A 17,093-nucleotide genomic window follows, 5' to 3' on the forward strand; every position below is an offset into this window, starting at 1 on the left:
CCAGTATTCTCAGTGGAGGAGGGTAGTTAGTGGGGTCCCGCAGGGGTCTGTGCTGGGTCCGTTGCTTTTTAATGTATTTATAAATGACCTAGAGATGGGAATAACTAGTGAGGTAATTAAATTCGCCGATGACACAAAATTATTCAGGGTCGTCAAGTCGCAGGAGGAATGTGAACGATTACAGGAGGACCTTGCGAGACTGGGAGAATGGGCGTGCAAGTGGCAGATGAAGTTCAATGTTGACAAGTGCAAAGTGATGCATGTGGGTAAGAGGAACCCGAATTATAGCTACGTCTTGCAAGGTTCCGCGTTAGGAGTTACGGATCAAGAAAGGGATCTGGGTGTCGTCGTCGATGATACGCTGAAACCTTCTGCTCAGTGTGCTGCTGCGGCTAGGAAAGCGAATAGAATGTTGGGTGTTATTAGGAAGGGTATGGAGTCCAGGTGTGCGGATGTTATAATGCCATTGTATCGCTCCATGGTGCGACCGCACCTGGAGTATTGTGTTCAGTACTGGTCTCCGTATCTCAAAAAAGATATAGTAGAATTGGAAAAGGTACAGCGAAGGGCGACGAAAATGATAGTGAGGATGGGACGACTTTCCTATGAAGAGAGGCTGAGAAGGCTAGGGCTTTTCAGCTTGGAGAAGAGACGGCTGAGGGGAGATATGATAGAAGTGTATAAAATAATGAGTGGAATGGATCAGGTGGATGTGAAGCGACTGTTCACGCTATCCAAAAATACTAGGACTAGAGGGCATGAGTTGAAGCTACAGTGTGGTAAATTTAAAACGAATCGGAGAAACGTTTTCTTCACCCAACATGTAATTAGACTCTGGAATTCGTTGCCGGAGAACGTGGTACGGGCGGTTAGCTTGACGGAGTTTAAAAAGGGGTTAGATAGATTCCTAAAGGACAAGTCCATAGACCGCTATTAAATGGACTTGGAAAAATTCCGCATTTTTAGGTATAACTTGTCTGGAATGTTTTTACGTTTGGGGAGCGTGCCAGGTGCCCTTGACCTGGATTGGCCACTGTCGGTGACAGGATGCTGGGCTAGATGGACCTTTGGTCTTTCCCAGTATGGCACTACTTATGTACTTATGTACTTATGTACTTATGTTACTGAAGAGGAGTTTCATCACTACGTAACTGTTGATTACGATCTACAAACAGCTGACGACAGCACTGATGTCAAGATATAACCTTACACGCAGGCAATGGCTGATGATGAAACAGATGATGAAATGAGCAGCGAGGCACATGCTGACGAAATTCAACAACCTCCTGTCACTTTTGCAAGAGCTCTGGAGAGTCTCAACACCGTGCGGGCCTATCTGGAGGCCACTGGATGTCAGTGCTATGACAGTTTTTACCGTCTGGCAGACGTAGTCTATGGAACTCACAGACACAATAGTGTACAGAGGACTATCACTGATTACTTCAAGTAAGCCTAATGTCAGTTAACGGAGACTGTATAACATCAGTTAACGGAGACTGTATACTGTAGGTATAATAAACAGTACTGTACATATGTTTATCAGATGTCAAGCTTCTTTGGGTCACAACGGTTAAGTGCATAGTCCGGTTAACTGCATGTATTTCTTTGGTCCCAGACCCTTGCACTTAAGCAGATTGCACTGTATTCTTCTGTTTATTAATGAAAATAATATTACTATCCCCCCTCATTTAAAGAAAAAAAAAGAATACATTTGGGATATTCAATTAGAGGTAAACTATTTAATGGAGGGTTCTTGTGACTTCTGAGTTCATAACCCGCCCTGACAAAGACTCAGTGACATGCAGCAAGACACCAAGGGTGCAACTTTCAAACCATACGCCTACCTGTAAAGTCTTCAAATACTGTTTGCTCCTCGAAGATTGCCTTGAGACAAGTATAAACACAATCTGCACCTAGTATTTGAGCAGGTACTTTTATCCGTGAAAACTTATGTGAAATCCAAAAAGCATGCACTCTGGGATGAGGCAGGCTGGGAGGCGATCTAGGAGAGTGGCCAAAAGTTATCCAGAGAACTCTGACATTCAGATTATGTTTAAAGGGAGGCTGCTCCACTGGATAGTGACCTCATTTCACTCTGCAGAAGTTGCAGAACTGACATAGAATTTGAAAAATTTGAGTTCAGGGTTCTTTCTGTTTAGCCCCCAAATCCGGCTTTGGACAGCTGCATAAACCATCTTTCCTCTCTGTTTCTCTTGCCCTCATTTGTTTGGGGGTTGTCAGGTAGATAACGCCATCAAAATCAGTAGCTAGGTATTCCACCTTGGAGATGGCTGCATGGACTGTGGTTGTGATGAGCTTTGAGAAGACAGTTTTTATTGGGAATGTCATGTCATCTTCACTTTTTCCTATTAAGGAATACACTCCTCTGAATCATTTCTCTCCCTCATCAAGTGTCTTTAACTTGTTGCTCCCGCATCCAAGACTGCAGACTCTCTCCAACTTCTTCCTATCATGTCATAATTTATCAAGTACCATCTTTGAAATGATGCTTGGTGATTACAGTGCTCCATTTCTTTCTGTGCTCAGCTTTCCTCTGCTTTGCCTGTGTATCCAGTTCTTGACCATTTTTTAATGGCAGCTCCCCAAACACCATCATTACCTGGAGACTCTATCAGTGATTGCTGGATTAAAGTTTAATGCTCAGTAGATGGAATATTAATTCATCCAAGCTCCCTGCTTTTTTTTTGCCAGCAGAAACTGTGAGTCATCCCCTCCATGCATCTCATGAACCCTTCAGTTTGAGACAATATTCCTCTGTCTTAGCCAGAATTCTTCTATAACACCAACTCATATCATCTAAAATTCAGTGCTACTTCCTGACCATCCAGGAGTTGAATTATTGCGCAGGTTTGGTTTCAGGTCCTTACACAGTACAGAAGCTCTCCACACAAGTGTCAGAATCTCATATTAAAAGTGCACTATGTCAAGGAATACTATTACTAATCATTTCTATAGTGCTACTAGACATATGCAGTGCTGTACACATTATATACAGGTACTTTCTCTGTCCATAGGGGGCTCACAATCTAAGTTTTTTTGTAACTGGGGCAATGGAGGGTTAAGTGACTTGACCAAGGTCACAAGGAGCTGCAGTGGGAATTGAACCCAGGTTGCTAGGATCAGCGCCCACTGCACTAACCATTAGGCCACTCCTCCACAGATAGTTTTCTTACAATTTGATATTTCTGCTGCTTTTGATATTGTGAATCATAAAAGCTGCTCTCTATGTTAAGTGAGCTCAAAATTTCTAATAAGGTCTTTAACTAGTTCAAGGATTTTCTGACAAATAGATCTTTTATGGTCACCAAACATTCAGTCAATTCCTCTGCATAGCAACTTCCCTGCTGTGCCCCACAAGGATCCCCGCTTTTGCCTATCCTTTTTAAAGTTTAATTTCTTTTATTGATTTTTGATACCGATACCATCAAGAGCTCACAGCATAACAACAAGTAACATTTTACAAAGTAAGGCAAAACCGGAGCTCACATGTAAGAAGTGGCAATCTACATCCAGAATCAAATTAAGTGAAAACAAGAGAGAGGGAAGAAAGAGGAAAAGAAGAGGGAAAGGGGAGGGGGGGGGGGGGGGGGCTGGAGAATACAAATTCGAATCACACCTTGCAAAGAAATCTTCTCGTTTTGCTTCATATAGGGAAAAATGGCTACCACTTGTTGCTTATTTTGATACGGTACAAAGATAAGTACTAAATTTGATGTGTTTTTTGGCATGTGCATGCTTTATACTTTTGCCTATCCTTTTTAACATCTATATGAGCTCTTTAAGCTCTTTGTTTTCTCAATCTGGGGAAGTGTTACTTTCTGGGAAAGAAAGCCAGCAGATCAATATCACAACAAAAAGATTTTATTGAAGATACCGTGTATGAACAAATCGCCCGACACAGGCCGCGTTTCGCCCACCTAGGGCTGCGTCAGGGGCTACAATGAACAAATATATAATAATTATCATAGATCATAATAAATAAAATATAACACACATACAAGCATAATATATCAAATATATAAATTGACAAAAAACAAATAATAAAATATGGAATATTACTAAGTATACATAGAGAGTATACTAGAATAAATACATGAATAAACATATCGCTACGCACTGTCCAACATAAATAATAATATATATATATATATACATGTACATAAAAGAGCATATATAAGAAAATATATATATAAAAGAAGTATATGTAATGCAACAATTGTATGACAGTGCATATAAACATATATATAAAGCATGATAAAATCTGACATCACGTAACAGCAAAGTGTTACTTTCTTACACCAATAATATTTTCATATTAGCTCCTTTTCTTAAGAATCTAGCAACAACCCGCACAAGTATTAATAACTGTAGAAGTCAGCTAAATAGATGGGCATCTTCTCATTTAAAAAAAAAAATTAAACATGAACAAAACAAAAGTCTTACGGTTTGGTAACTCCGTCAATAACATACCTATATCCATACCTCTGGGGAGTTCTGAGTCATTATCAGTGGAAACTCACTCTAGAGTTGTGTTAGTTTCCTCCTTTACTATGGAAGATCAAGTAAGCAATCTCTTCAAAAACGTGTTTTTCAGGCTGAAAAGAACTAAGAACGATTCACTCTTCATTTTTTACAGATTGGTTTGCTCCAGTTGTTCAACCCTGTTTCTCTCTTATTTAGATTACTGCAATACGCTATATTGTGGCGTCTCCATTAAGCTCCTCAGGAAGTTGCAGCTTCTGCAAAACACTGCCTTCGGGTTGATTTCTGGTTTGAAAAAAAGATGATAGTATCACTCCTTTTTTGCACTGGCTTCCTTTGAAAGACCATATTGATTTCAAAGTTTGCTGTTCAATTTTAAAAATTCTGTGTGACAAACCTTCTGAACTTTTGTCTCAATGTACTATATTATTGAGAGGGGTTTTTTTTGTTACATTTGTACCCTGCGCTTTCCCACTCATGGCAGGCTCAATGCGGCTTACATGGGGCAATGGAGAGTTAAGTGACTTGCCCAGAGTCACAAGGAGCTGCTCAGTTCCCCATGACCAAAGTCCACCACCCTAACCACTAGGCCACTCCTCCACTGTTGCTACTATTTGAGATTCTACATGGAATGTTGCTATTCCACTAGCAACATTCCATGTAGAAGGTCGGCCCTTGCAGATCACCAAAGTGGCCACGCAGGCTTCTGCGAGTCTGACGTCCTGCACTTACGTGCAGGACGTCAGACTCACAGAAGCAGAAGCCTGCGCAGCCTTCTACATGGAATGTTGCTAGTGGAATAGCAACATTCCATGTAGAATCTCCAATAGTAGCAACATTCCATGTAGAATCTCCAATAGTATCTATTTTTTTTTTTGTTACATTTGTACCCTGTGCTTTCCCACTCATGGCAGGCTCAATGCGGCTTACATGGGGCAGTGGAGGGTTAAGTGACTTGCCCAGAGTCACAAGGAGCTGCCTGTGCCTGAAGTGGGAATCAAACTCAGTTCCTCAGGACCAAAGTCCACCACCCTAACCACTAGGCCACTCCTCCACTCACAGTTCTGATCTCACTCATCCTTCTAAAGATTGTACATTGCTTAACTTCACTACTGTTAGAGAAATACAAATACAAGTATATCTCCATATCAAGCAGCTCTTAATTGGAACTCCCTGACTCTATATATTAGACAATTATCTTCTTATAGTTCTTCTCGTAAGCAGCTTAAGACGTACTTATTTCTGAGGTATCTAAAACGAAAGCAGTGTTATAGATTTTCATTTTTTTGTTTGTCCTAGTGTTAATTGATTCTTTTCTTTGTCATACACTTTGGACCTTGTCAGAGAGAAGGTGGAACAGAAATGCATAAGATAAGATAAGGTTCATGCACATACAGACACTTTCTTATCCCCTCCCCCCCTAACCCTTAACAGTCTCCACTCTCTTATGAAATGTAATAAATTTGGAGTCGATTTTCATCTTGCAGTGGTAAGCAGCTAGTAAGCCAAATCTGGTCGTGGGCTCCACTGACTCCAGATATTCAGTGCAGGCATGCACAGTCCCCAGCATTGAATATCCTGGTATGACCACTGACTCAGTGAGTTAACTGATATAGATTGGTGCCTGGTTGACTCACTGCATAATGTTAGGACAGCCATGTGCCAATCTGGAACTACCACTGAGCTACCGCAGGAGTCTAGCCATAGTTCCCACCCCCAGCGCCCGCCATATCCGGCACTACAGTAATTTTTTAGATTTTTTGTAGTGCCGGAATGTAACCGGTGGTAATCGGGCAGGGCTACCACCGGGTTAGAATGGGAGCCTTTACCGCCATCTCAATGGGTGGCGGTAAGGGCTTCCCACCAAAATAGCCATGCGGTAAGTGCTTCACATGTTTTCACTTCATATTCTTGTCCTTCTAAGGTTAAGTCTGGGTTCTTTGATGAACGCTACGTTCTGTCCTCCCGCGTTCGTACTGGAAGGAGTATCCGAGGCCTCAGCTTGCCCCCCGCTTGTTCTCGTGCTGAAAGGAGAGAGGTGGAGAAGGTGCAGGTGGAAGCTTTGAATGGACTGAAGGGAGACCTAGCCGGTCGATACTATCGACTCAGTGAGATGACCGATCAAGAGCAGCAGCAGCTAATTGATGTAAGAAATCTCTTGGATACTGTAAATGTGTAACAACAGAAAATACCGTCTTCTTGCGATACACACTGAACATCATGATATATTTTGCATTTGAATATAAATGGGTTGAATCAGCCTGGGGTGTCCAGAGAAATAAGGTGCCACCACCGCCACCTCCCAAATAAAATGGCCCAGTGTATTTCTGTGGGAGAAGAAGTTCCAGATTCTGTAGCACAGAAAATTTAATGGAATAGGATAAAATTTACCACGTAGGAAAAACTGGAAGAAGGACACATCTGATTTAAAAATGGGCCAGATCCTCACCCCTGGAAAAAAAAAAAAAGTCCCAATACATTTTTAGGGGAAAAAGAGGCTCAGCTTCTATATCACAGAAACAACATAGAGTGAACCGTAGCAGTTAGGGAATGCCACTTTTTCAAATTTCCTTGTCCCTTTCTCTACTCTCCCTAACTCCTAAACTGTCTCCACCACAAAAATGACACCCCCACAGCTTCCCTATGACCTCCAAACTGTCTCCCATCCCAAATACTAGCCACATACAACTGCCCCCAATTTGCTCCATAAGCCAAAACTACCCTCTTTGATTGCCCCATCACCCAGCAAACTACCTCATCCCCCAAAAAGCTCCTCTCCCCAACTGAATTAGAACCTGGTAAACTGGCCAACTCCAAAAACTCCACCCATAACTATCCCACCATCCCTCAAACTGTCCCCACCATACCCCACATTACCCCAATCTCAAACCCTACCCCCTCTGGGCAACTGCCCCATCACTTCACAAACTATTCCACCCCCAAAGACTACTCTCCAAGCACCCCTCCACCCCAATCTTATCCCATTGCAATTGCCGTCATTACAATTCCCCATCACTCCGCAAACTGCAACAACCCCAACAATTACCCCTTGCCACTGCCCCTCCCCCTGCAACTACTACATCAGCGCACAAACTACCCTACCTCCACAAACTGCTCCACCCCAAAAACCAAAGCTGCCAATGGGAACTGATTTTTGAGAGGGATATTATAGGAAATGCCCCCAGCCCACTTCACCCAGCCTCATCTACTCTGTCTCCTGACTCCACCCCCTGGCACACTCAGTTCTGTGGCTATAGCACCAATAAGTTACCTCTCCTCTCCCCCCCCCCCCCCCCACCCTGGCAGCAGGAGATGCCTTAATAAGATGTCATCTCCTGTTGCTGTGGGACCAGTCTCATCATAAGAACTGTGAGATTTTGCAGCTTGTTGCGAAACAGTGGGTTTCTAAGCCTGTGAACTGAATTATTTCCTGAAGTGTATTTCTCCTAATTGACCAGCAGATGGCAATTGTTTTGTGTTCTAAAGCTGTTGCAGAAAAAGACTTTCTCTTTTCCAGTTTAAGCTTGTCAAAAGGCAATTTGCAGTATCACTGGCCAGATACTTTCAAAGTTGGTGCTGGATTTTCCCCAGTCTCAGCCAGGAAGTGGAGCAAGAAATATCTCTTTACCGAGGCCCTGTGAGCAGTTATATTTTATAACTTGTGAGCAGTTACATTTCCTGAACTCCACAGGTACTACTCAGGTAGTAAACAAATGTTTAGATAGTTTTATAATTGATCCCTATTCAGTTATCTGTTATTGTTTGCTGAATTCACCTTTTTCTGTTCACTGATCAAGTTCTGTGACAATAAACCTTATTAGTTTATTGACTCTGCTGTCCTGGACTGACTAAGAATCCTGGTTTGTGTCTTTGGGTCTGTGGGTGCTTTCTAGGAACTGTGGGACCCCTGAATGTGGCCCCAGTATCCTAGAAATTACTGGGGAATAACCTGAGAGTGGGAGACTAGCCCAGAGGCAAGCGGGACCCTGTCGGTGGGAGGAGGGTGCTAGTATAGCACACATGCCCAGGTGCAGGCGGGCCTGAGCAATGTTGGGGACAGACCCTCCAGGTGGCCACAGGGTTAACCCCATCTGGGTGCTGGGTATTTCATGACACAGCTCTTATCGCAAAACTGGTCCCATGGCAGCAGGAGATCATATTTTATTAATGCATCGCCTACTGCTGATAGAGAAGGAAACTGCTGAGCAGGACTTCTTGGTTCCCCAGTTTGACTGCAGGAAACAGAAACATAGAAACAAGATGGCAGATAAGAGCCAAATGGCCCATTCAGTCTGCTCATCCACAGCAACCACTATCTCCTCCATGACCCATGAATGTGAGTCTCCACTGAAACTAACCCCTGCAACTGTCTCACCCCTCACGAATTGCCCCATAACCAAAACTACCCCACAAACTGCCCTCCTCCAAAAAATGCCTTCATTCCTCATCACTTTGCAAACTGCCCCACTCCCCAAAACTAGCCCCCTCCAACTGCTCCACCACCCTGCAAATGACCACTACAGCCAAAATCTACCTCTTCTAATGACCCACATTTCTACCCTCTGCATCTGCCCCACTGGTCCTACTCCCCAAAACAACCCCCTGCAACTGCATCACTACCATTCCACAAATTACCCCTTTTCCCCTGCAACTATCATCCTGCAAACTTCCCTACCACCCCTGCTATCTCCTCCACCCCCCCCCCTCTCCACACACACAAACACAACACATCCAGAGCACACAAAGAACACACAACAGAGACACACACACATGCAGAGGGACCATGCTCTGCATGCTTTTCCCACTTGTTCATCTTCTGTGTTTGTGTCACTGCAATTTCATATGTTGTGGTGCTGTTTTGTGAAGATATGTAAATGATTAGGTAAAAGCAGCAAAGGAGAAGCAATGAAGGTTTGGAAGGAATCTTACTTCAAGACAGGGCCGCCGAGAGACTGGGCCGGGCCCGGGACAAGGCCGCCCCCGGGTCCCCGGCCCCGCCCCCACTGCCACCTCCCCAGGTTGTCGTCGCCCCCCCTGAGGGGGGCCCGGCGCCACAGTCCCACCCGCCTCCGCCACCGGGCCGGGCCCCTTCCACCCAAACCCCCGCCAGCAGAAGTGCTGTCTTCTGACTCCGGTGTGCGCGGCCCACGCAGACGCGCTCCTCTCAGCTGATCTTCACTGTACTCTGCAGGATTTCTGTGCATCTGATGTCCTGCACGTCAGACGCACAGACGCCCTGCAGAGTACAGGGAAGATCAGCTGAGAGGAGCGCTTTTGTGTGGGCCGCGCACACCGAAGTCAGAACAGAAGGCAGCACTTCTGCTGGTGGCGGTTTGGGTGGAAGGGGCCCGCTGGCGGGTGGGACTGCGGTGCCGGGCCCCAGGAATTTTGTCCCCCCTGTCCCCCCCTCTCGGCGGCCCTGCTTCAAGATAATTGATATCTGAATATGGTGCATGTAAAAAGATAAAATACATTGTATTTTTGTCCCAACTGACTATTTAGGATATGTGTCTTCAGGGATTTTTGCTTACTTGCCTCGCTATTGCTTAGTTCCGCTGTTAATAACTTTCCTCCCTCTTTTCTAAGGATCATTTTCTTTTTGATAAGCCTGTGTCCCCCTTGCTGACAGCTGCAGGAATGGCTCGGGACTGGCCTGATGCTCGTGGAATCTGGTATATTTGCTGATAAAATATTCCCACCTTTTTTTTGAAGCTATGTCTTTTTGCAGAATTTGTTTTCAAGTTCAGGTGTATCAAACTATTTTAACTACAGAAACAAAAAAAAAGTGACACCCCAAGTACATTTGCCCTCTACATGTACTGAGGCATGGGGGAGGGGTGCTGAATGCTGGGTGCTCAGCTGGAAGCTTCACAGCAGCTAATAAGACAGCCAACACCAGAGCCAGATTAACACTACATTCGGCCCTAGACAAAAATATATTTGAGGGCCCCCCCAACCAGGATTTCCCCCTCCTCCTCCTCCCAATTTACTTCTATTCTCACCCTTGCCCTCCCCCCCCCCCCCCCCAACATTTCACTTCTCCAGAATTAGGAGGGAAAGCACTTTTCCTATCTATGGGCATGCTGGAAGTAAAACTTTTCCGCCGATGATCAGAAGCAAACGCAGGTGCTGGAGGCTATTAGCTCCATACTAACACCTGCGTGTGCTACTGCCCTATGATCAGAGCCCCTGAGTGCATGAAACAATGTGCTGGTGGGCTCTGACTGCAACTAGCATGCAAATACATGCTAAACATATTCCCCACAATGATCAGTGGGCAGTGTTCCAAACATTGGTGTGCAGTCTGCGGCAAACCCTACGCCAACTCGAAGCTGGCGTTAGGGTTTGCAGACCATTAGAGGAATGGTGAGCCCTGTCCAGCATGCATTTACATGCTAGCAGGCCCTCCATTCCCCCCAAAACAGCTCCCCCCCACCCCAAGCCAGCAACATGGAGGCTGGAGGTCCTTTGTTGAAGGAGGGAAATAGTACACTCCCTCCTCTTCTAGTGCCATCTTAAAAATGGCGGCGCCCAGCCCTGCCCATTGCATTCTAGGATGCGCTGGGTGGGGCTTCACACCATATAAGGGAGTTTGCGGCCCACTGAGACACCAGAGCTTTTGGGGGGGATGTGAGGGGGGTTAGGGGCCCCCTGTGAACTTGTGTCAGGGGGTCAGAGGGTTTGGAAGTCCACTGGACCTCCAGCCCCCATGTCGCTGGCTTAGGGTGGGGGTTTGGTGGGGGCATTAGGCCACCAGGGCCTTGCTGTTTGGGGTCTGGTGATCCCATGGACCTCCAGCCCCTGTATTTGACAGGTCTTGGCTTTTGACAGCCCAGCTAGAGGTGCCAAGGGACAGTGTTTCTGAGATATATATTTACAAAGTTTTACATGTGAAAAAAGCTTCATAATTGGAAGCAGCAAAATAAAACATTTAACTTTCTTTGGTGTTAATGAAAAGATATTGACAGAGAGAAAACAGTATTAGGACAGTGTTCAAAGGAATTTGCACAGGAAACTTACTAGCTAGCTGGGTAAATTCCCTGGGCCGAAAACTTCCTGTCATTTAGTATGTGTATCGGTACTTTTATAGCAGTGGACTTTCAAAGGGAAGATTTTCAAAGGGAGGCTCTAGTTATATGACATAGAAACATACACAAACCTATGCACTCTCTCAGGCAGTGTTCCCACCGCCACACTTTCGTGCAAAGTTCTTGCTTTTGGTGCCAGTTCTTTTCCTCAGCCTGCATCAGACCCTTCACACTTTCTCCTATTCGGATTTCCAGTCTGAAAAAGAAGGGTTACCTTCAAAAGCTAATCAAATATGGATTAAGCTAGGCCAATAAAAAAGGTATCATCTTATTTGATTTTCATCGTTTTGATTTATTTCTATCTATTACCTTTAAAAGTGGACTAATGGGGCTACCGTTCTTCTTAAAATCCTTCTCCTTTTTGAACACTGCTGTTCCATAATTTAGATAAATAGGGAATTTAAACTCACCTTCTTCAATATCATTTGAAGGATTTTTCACCATTAGAATTATTACTGTTTATTTATTTATTGTTCACTTATATCCCACATTTTCCCACTCATGAAGGCACAATGTGGCTTACAAACATTAAATAAAATACAGAATAGGAAAACAGAAGAATATACAAGGAGTATGCAGGGGGAGAAGCATCTAACAGGGTGAACTAGCAGGGTAGGAGCCAGGGAGGGTGCATCAAGCAGCGGTATAAAGTGAGGAGTAGGTCTTGGCAAAGAAGTAGGTCTGTTGTCTGTCCTACCTGTTCCTCGCACAGTCATTTACTCTTTTCTGTCTTATTCTCAAGGCATAATAATGAGAAAACCTTCCTTATTTGGGTCAATGAAGAAGACCACTCACGTATTATCTCAATGGAGAAAGGAGGAAATATGAAACGGGTCTTTGAGAGATTCTGCCGAGGACTGAAGGAGGTAATTTTCTCCAGCACTATTAGTCAGTGTTGTTCAAAGTACTAGGTCAAAGAACTTAAGTAAAAGTAAAAATAAATGTATGTTTTAATACTTAAGTAAAAGTAAAAAGTACTGTGAAGGACACATTAAATAATTTACTTAAGTAAAAGTAAAAAAGTTGTTGCCTACTATAATAATTTTTGAGTAAAAAGTAAAATTACCGCAACTACAATGAATGCAACTATTGTTAATGTTTTTATCCCAACAACAACTTTCTTGCTCTACAATTCAATCCACTTTGCTTTTAGTAAAACTACATTTTTGAAAATGATTGTCACTCATGCAATTGTGCTTGTGAGTCATTATTAAACCAGCACAGCTAAAAAGGTTCAACAACTACACTAGCAGAAAGTGGATTGTTCAGTCTGATAAAAAGGTCCTTCAAATCAGGCCAGGTTGCAGTATTACAGGTGTCTTCTGACCGGATCTGCAGGCTATGATTAAGGGAATCTCTGAAACACTTTTCCATATAGCAAAGAGTACTTTATCATCATTATTGTCATTATCATCTGCTTTAGAAGTAGTACTATCTAATTCATCACTTGCATCTTCATCTTTATCTTCTTTATCGTCATGCTGTCCAATTACAAAGAAGGCTTTAACAAAGTTAGAATCGTTGTCTGTTGTTGTTCTAATAATTTTTCATATGATGGTAAACTGAATATCCTTGAGAACTGATGCAAGAATGTCAGTCTTAACGCTAGACAAGCAGACTTCCTCCCTAATGACTCTTATCAATCCAGTGGACAGTTATCCTAATGTAAAATTTCCCATGGGATGTTCAGCAGTCTGTTGTGGTAGAGACATAATTGTTCACCAAGACTTGGTAACAGCTTCAGCTTCATCTCCATGTTAAAGTGATCCAGCTCATCACTGTTCTGTTTGTTGAAAACACAGGCACCTCCACTGTTCTTATAGATTATACTCACTGAACAGCAAAATTTAAGATGTGATGATCCACTGTTTGCATGACATGGTTTACGATAGCAAAATCCTGTTCCCAGTTTTGCTGTTTCATATGATTTACTGAGGAGTTGTCATTTATTTATTTATTTATTTATTTTTATTTATTACATTTGTACCCCACATTATCCCACCTATTTGCAGGCTCAATGTGGCTTACAGAGTGTTATTATGACATATTCATGAGGGAATAGTAGATATAGTCAGTGGTAGGACGAAGATATTTAGAGAAAGAGAAGAGGGTGTTAAGTAGGGTGATGTAGGAGGTGTAATTGGTTGTGTGGGTGGGTTGTGTAGTGATTTGTGTTTTTAGAGGTTCTTTTTGTAGGCTCTGTTGAAGAGATGTGTCTTCAAGGATTTGCAAAAGTTACTTAGATTGTCCATGGTTTTTAAGGTTGGGGGTAGCGCATTCCATAGCTGTGTGCTTCTATACGAGAAGGTGGTGGCGTATGCTTGCTTGTATTTAAGCCCTTTACAGCTAGGGAAGTTCAAGTTGAGGATTTTGTGGGCTGATCTCTTGGCATTTCTGGGCGGTAGGTCCACTAGGTTAGACATGTAAAGAGGGGCATCTGCGTGAATGATCTTGTGTACGATCGTGCATATCTTGAATTTGATGCATTCTTTGAGTGGTAGCCAGTGAAGGTTCTCTCTTAAGGGTGTCGCACTTTCGTATTTGGTTTTACCAAATATGAGTCTGGCTGCGGTATTTTGGGCTGTCTGGAGTTTCTTGATAGTCTGTTCTTTGCAGCCGGCGTACAGAGCGTTACAGTAGTCCAAGTGACTTAGTACCATAGACTGTATCAGGGTGCGGAAAATGCTTCTCGGGAAGTAAGGCTTGACTCTTTTGAGTTTCCACATCAAGTAGAACATCTTTTTTGTCGTGTTCTTCACGTGGGTATCGAGAGTGAGGTTTCGGTCTATGGTAACTCCGAGAATCTTCAGGTTTTCTGAAATAGGAAGGGTGCAGTAGGGTGTGGTAATAGTGGAGTAGTTGTTTGTGTTATATTGAGAAGTGAGTACTAGGCATTGAGTTTTTCCAGCGTTGAGTTTTAGACGGAATGAGTCTGCCCAGGTGTGCATAATTCTGAGGCCTTGGTTGATCTTGTTGGTGATTTCGGTTATATTGTATTTGAACGGGATGTAGATTGTGACATCATAGTAACATAGTAACATAGTAGATGACGGCAGAAAAAGACCTGCATGGTCCATCTAGTCTGCCCAACATCGTCTGCATATATAAAAGGGTTAAGGTTGTGATTGGCTAATAGTTTGGCTAGTGGTATCATCATTAAGTTGAAGATGGTAGGTGATAAGGGGGATCCTTGAGGAACTCCGCATTCCGGTGTATATGGAGGTGATCTTTCGGCATCTGTTATTACTTGGTAGGATCTGGTGGTGAGGAATCCTTCGAACCACTTGAGGACCGGGCCTCCGACTCCGAAGTATTCTAGAATATGAAGTAGTATTCCATGATCAACCATGTCGAAGGTGCTTGACATGTCAAATTGCAGTATTAGTATTTTCTTGCCGGTTGCAATTGTTTTTTTGAATGAGTTCATTGCCGCCACTAGTAAGGTTTCGGTGCTGTGATTTGATCGAAATCCTGATTGTGACTCATGTAGAATTGAGTGTTTATTTAGGTATTCAGTGAGTTGTTTCATAACTATACCCTCCATTATTTTAGTAATGAGCGGTATAGAAGCAACTGGTCGATAGTTACTTAAGTCCATTGTACTTTTTTTTAGCATCTTTTGGCAGAGGTGTGAGTAGGATGTTTCCTTTATTCGTGGGGAATACGCCGTTTTGGAGTCTGTGGTTGATTTGGTCCGTAAGGTCTTTCCATTTACTTTTTACTTTTAACTGCAAGCATCAGATGTAACTGAGTAAAAGTAGTAAAAATTGGCAACATTATTACTTCAGTAAAAGTAAAAGTAACAAATGTTATCCTGTACTTCTTTACAAGTAAAAGTAACAAAACTTTTATTTAAGTACAGTAATTAGTTACATTTACTTAGTTACTATACAACACTAGTGTTAGTAACCTGCTTTGTCCTCAGGGTAATTCTAGAAACGTATCCACCTTTGCTAGCTGTCCAAAGTGGTAGAGACATTTCTCAGAGAATTAGAAGGCTAACTAAAAAGTGGCCACCAACCTCATCTGTTACATGGCCTAAAACTTGTTTTAAAGATAGAGACTATTTCCCACCTTTCTAGATATAGAAATGATAGTCAATGCCACCAGCACTCTGTAGCTATCAGCAACTAGAAAATGATGTCAGATAAAGACTGTATGGCCTATCAAGTCTGCTCAGCCATAAGCTCTACAATCTCTTCATTTCTAAAGAATTCTGGAGTAGTCCTACTTGCTCATCCAATACTTAAGTAAACTCTAAAGGTGCCTTTATTCAAAACGATTTGACCAGTTAACTGCAGGAGTTAACCAAATACATCTTCATTTTTCAAGCTGCCTCCCAGACAACAGATAAATTTGATTTGGATATCTCCAGTGGCGTACCAAGGGGGAACGGTCCGCCCCGGGTGCATGCCGCTGGGGGGTGCCGCGGCGCGCGCCTGTGGGCTCCGACTTCGCTAACTTCGCTCGTTCGCTGCAGCTCCCTCTGCCCCGGAACAGGTTACTTCCTGTTCCAGGGCAGAGGAAGCTGCAGCGAACAAGCGAAGTCGGAGTCCACAGGCAAGTGCCGCGGCACCCCCCCCCCCCCAGCGGCGTGCACCTGGGGGGGTGTCATTTCACCAGGGGGGGAGGTGTCATTTCGCAGGCGGGGGGGGGGGGCGCATTGGCGATCCACCCCGGGTGCCATCCAGGCTAGGAACGCCACTGGATATCTCAAGTATTGGCATATTCAAGATATTCAAGTTATCTGCTTAAAGTGAAGAGGAGGAGGTGCACCAGGGTGACAGTTAAAACTGTAACTGAATGGCCCCAATTTCTGGCCATAATTACAATACCTAATATGCAGTCAGTAAGCTGTATGTATGGCATAGGGAAAAAACAGAGTACTGTAATCAGCCGAGCAAAACCAAGTGAGATGAGACTTTAATAAAAAATGTATTCTTGCTATACTGAGGGATTGAGTTAATTCAGACTGTGGTTTTTCTTTACTGCTGCCTGTTCAATTATTAATTATGCCAGCAGGAAATGTGAACAGAGTAATTATGTATCTTCAGAACAAGAGACAACAGCTGGAAACAGAATGAAACCAGCAATTGTATTTTATTTCTCTTCTAGGTGGAACGGTTAATCCAGGAGAGGGGTTGGGAATTTATGTGGAATGAGAGGATAGGGTACATCTTGACCTGCCCTTCCAACCTGGGCACTGGATTGAGAGCCGGAGTCCACATTAAACTACCACTGTTGAGCAAGGTAACCAGATGTCAGTGCCGAAGGCATGAGATTGTATTCTGATGCAGAAAACTAAAATAAGTTCCATGATGATACCCGAGCAGTTGAAAGCAGTGGCGTAGCCACAGGTGGGCCAGGGCCCATCTACTTAGGACTCATGCCCACCCAACAGTAACACACATTTAGCGGTAGCTGGTGGGGATCCAAAGTTCCGTCAGCTGAAGACTTCCGCCTAATGGTAACAAAAACGCTACTCTCAACGATGCCAGAACC

At 43.6% G+C, this 17,093-nt stretch overlaps 1 protein-coding gene across 2 annotated transcripts in view; it reads left to right on the top strand.

Annotated features, from left to right (window-relative positions):
- Window positions 1-17,093, top strand: part of CKMT1A (creatine kinase, mitochondrial 1A) — a 70,421-nt gene that overhangs the window by 47,218 nt on the left and 6,110 nt on the right. For both annotated transcript variants that reach the window (XM_030189639.1, XM_030189640.1), the window contains 4 exons: window positions 6,428-6,649; window positions 10,090-10,175; window positions 12,334-12,457; window positions 16,707-16,841. In XM_030189639.1, coding sequence (XP_030045499.1) covers window positions 6,428-6,649; window positions 10,090-10,175; window positions 12,334-12,457; window positions 16,707-16,841 — 567 coding nt within the window. The remainder of the gene's footprint in view (window positions 1-6,427; window positions 6,650-10,089; window positions 10,176-12,333; window positions 12,458-16,706; window positions 16,842-17,093) is intronic.

The sequence above is a fragment of the Microcaecilia unicolor genome, chromosome 1, assembly GCF_901765095.1.
Source record: "Microcaecilia unicolor chromosome 1, aMicUni1.1, whole genome shotgun sequence".
Classification (NCBI taxonomy): domain Eukaryota; kingdom Metazoa; phylum Chordata; class Amphibia; order Gymnophiona; family Siphonopidae; genus Microcaecilia; species Microcaecilia unicolor.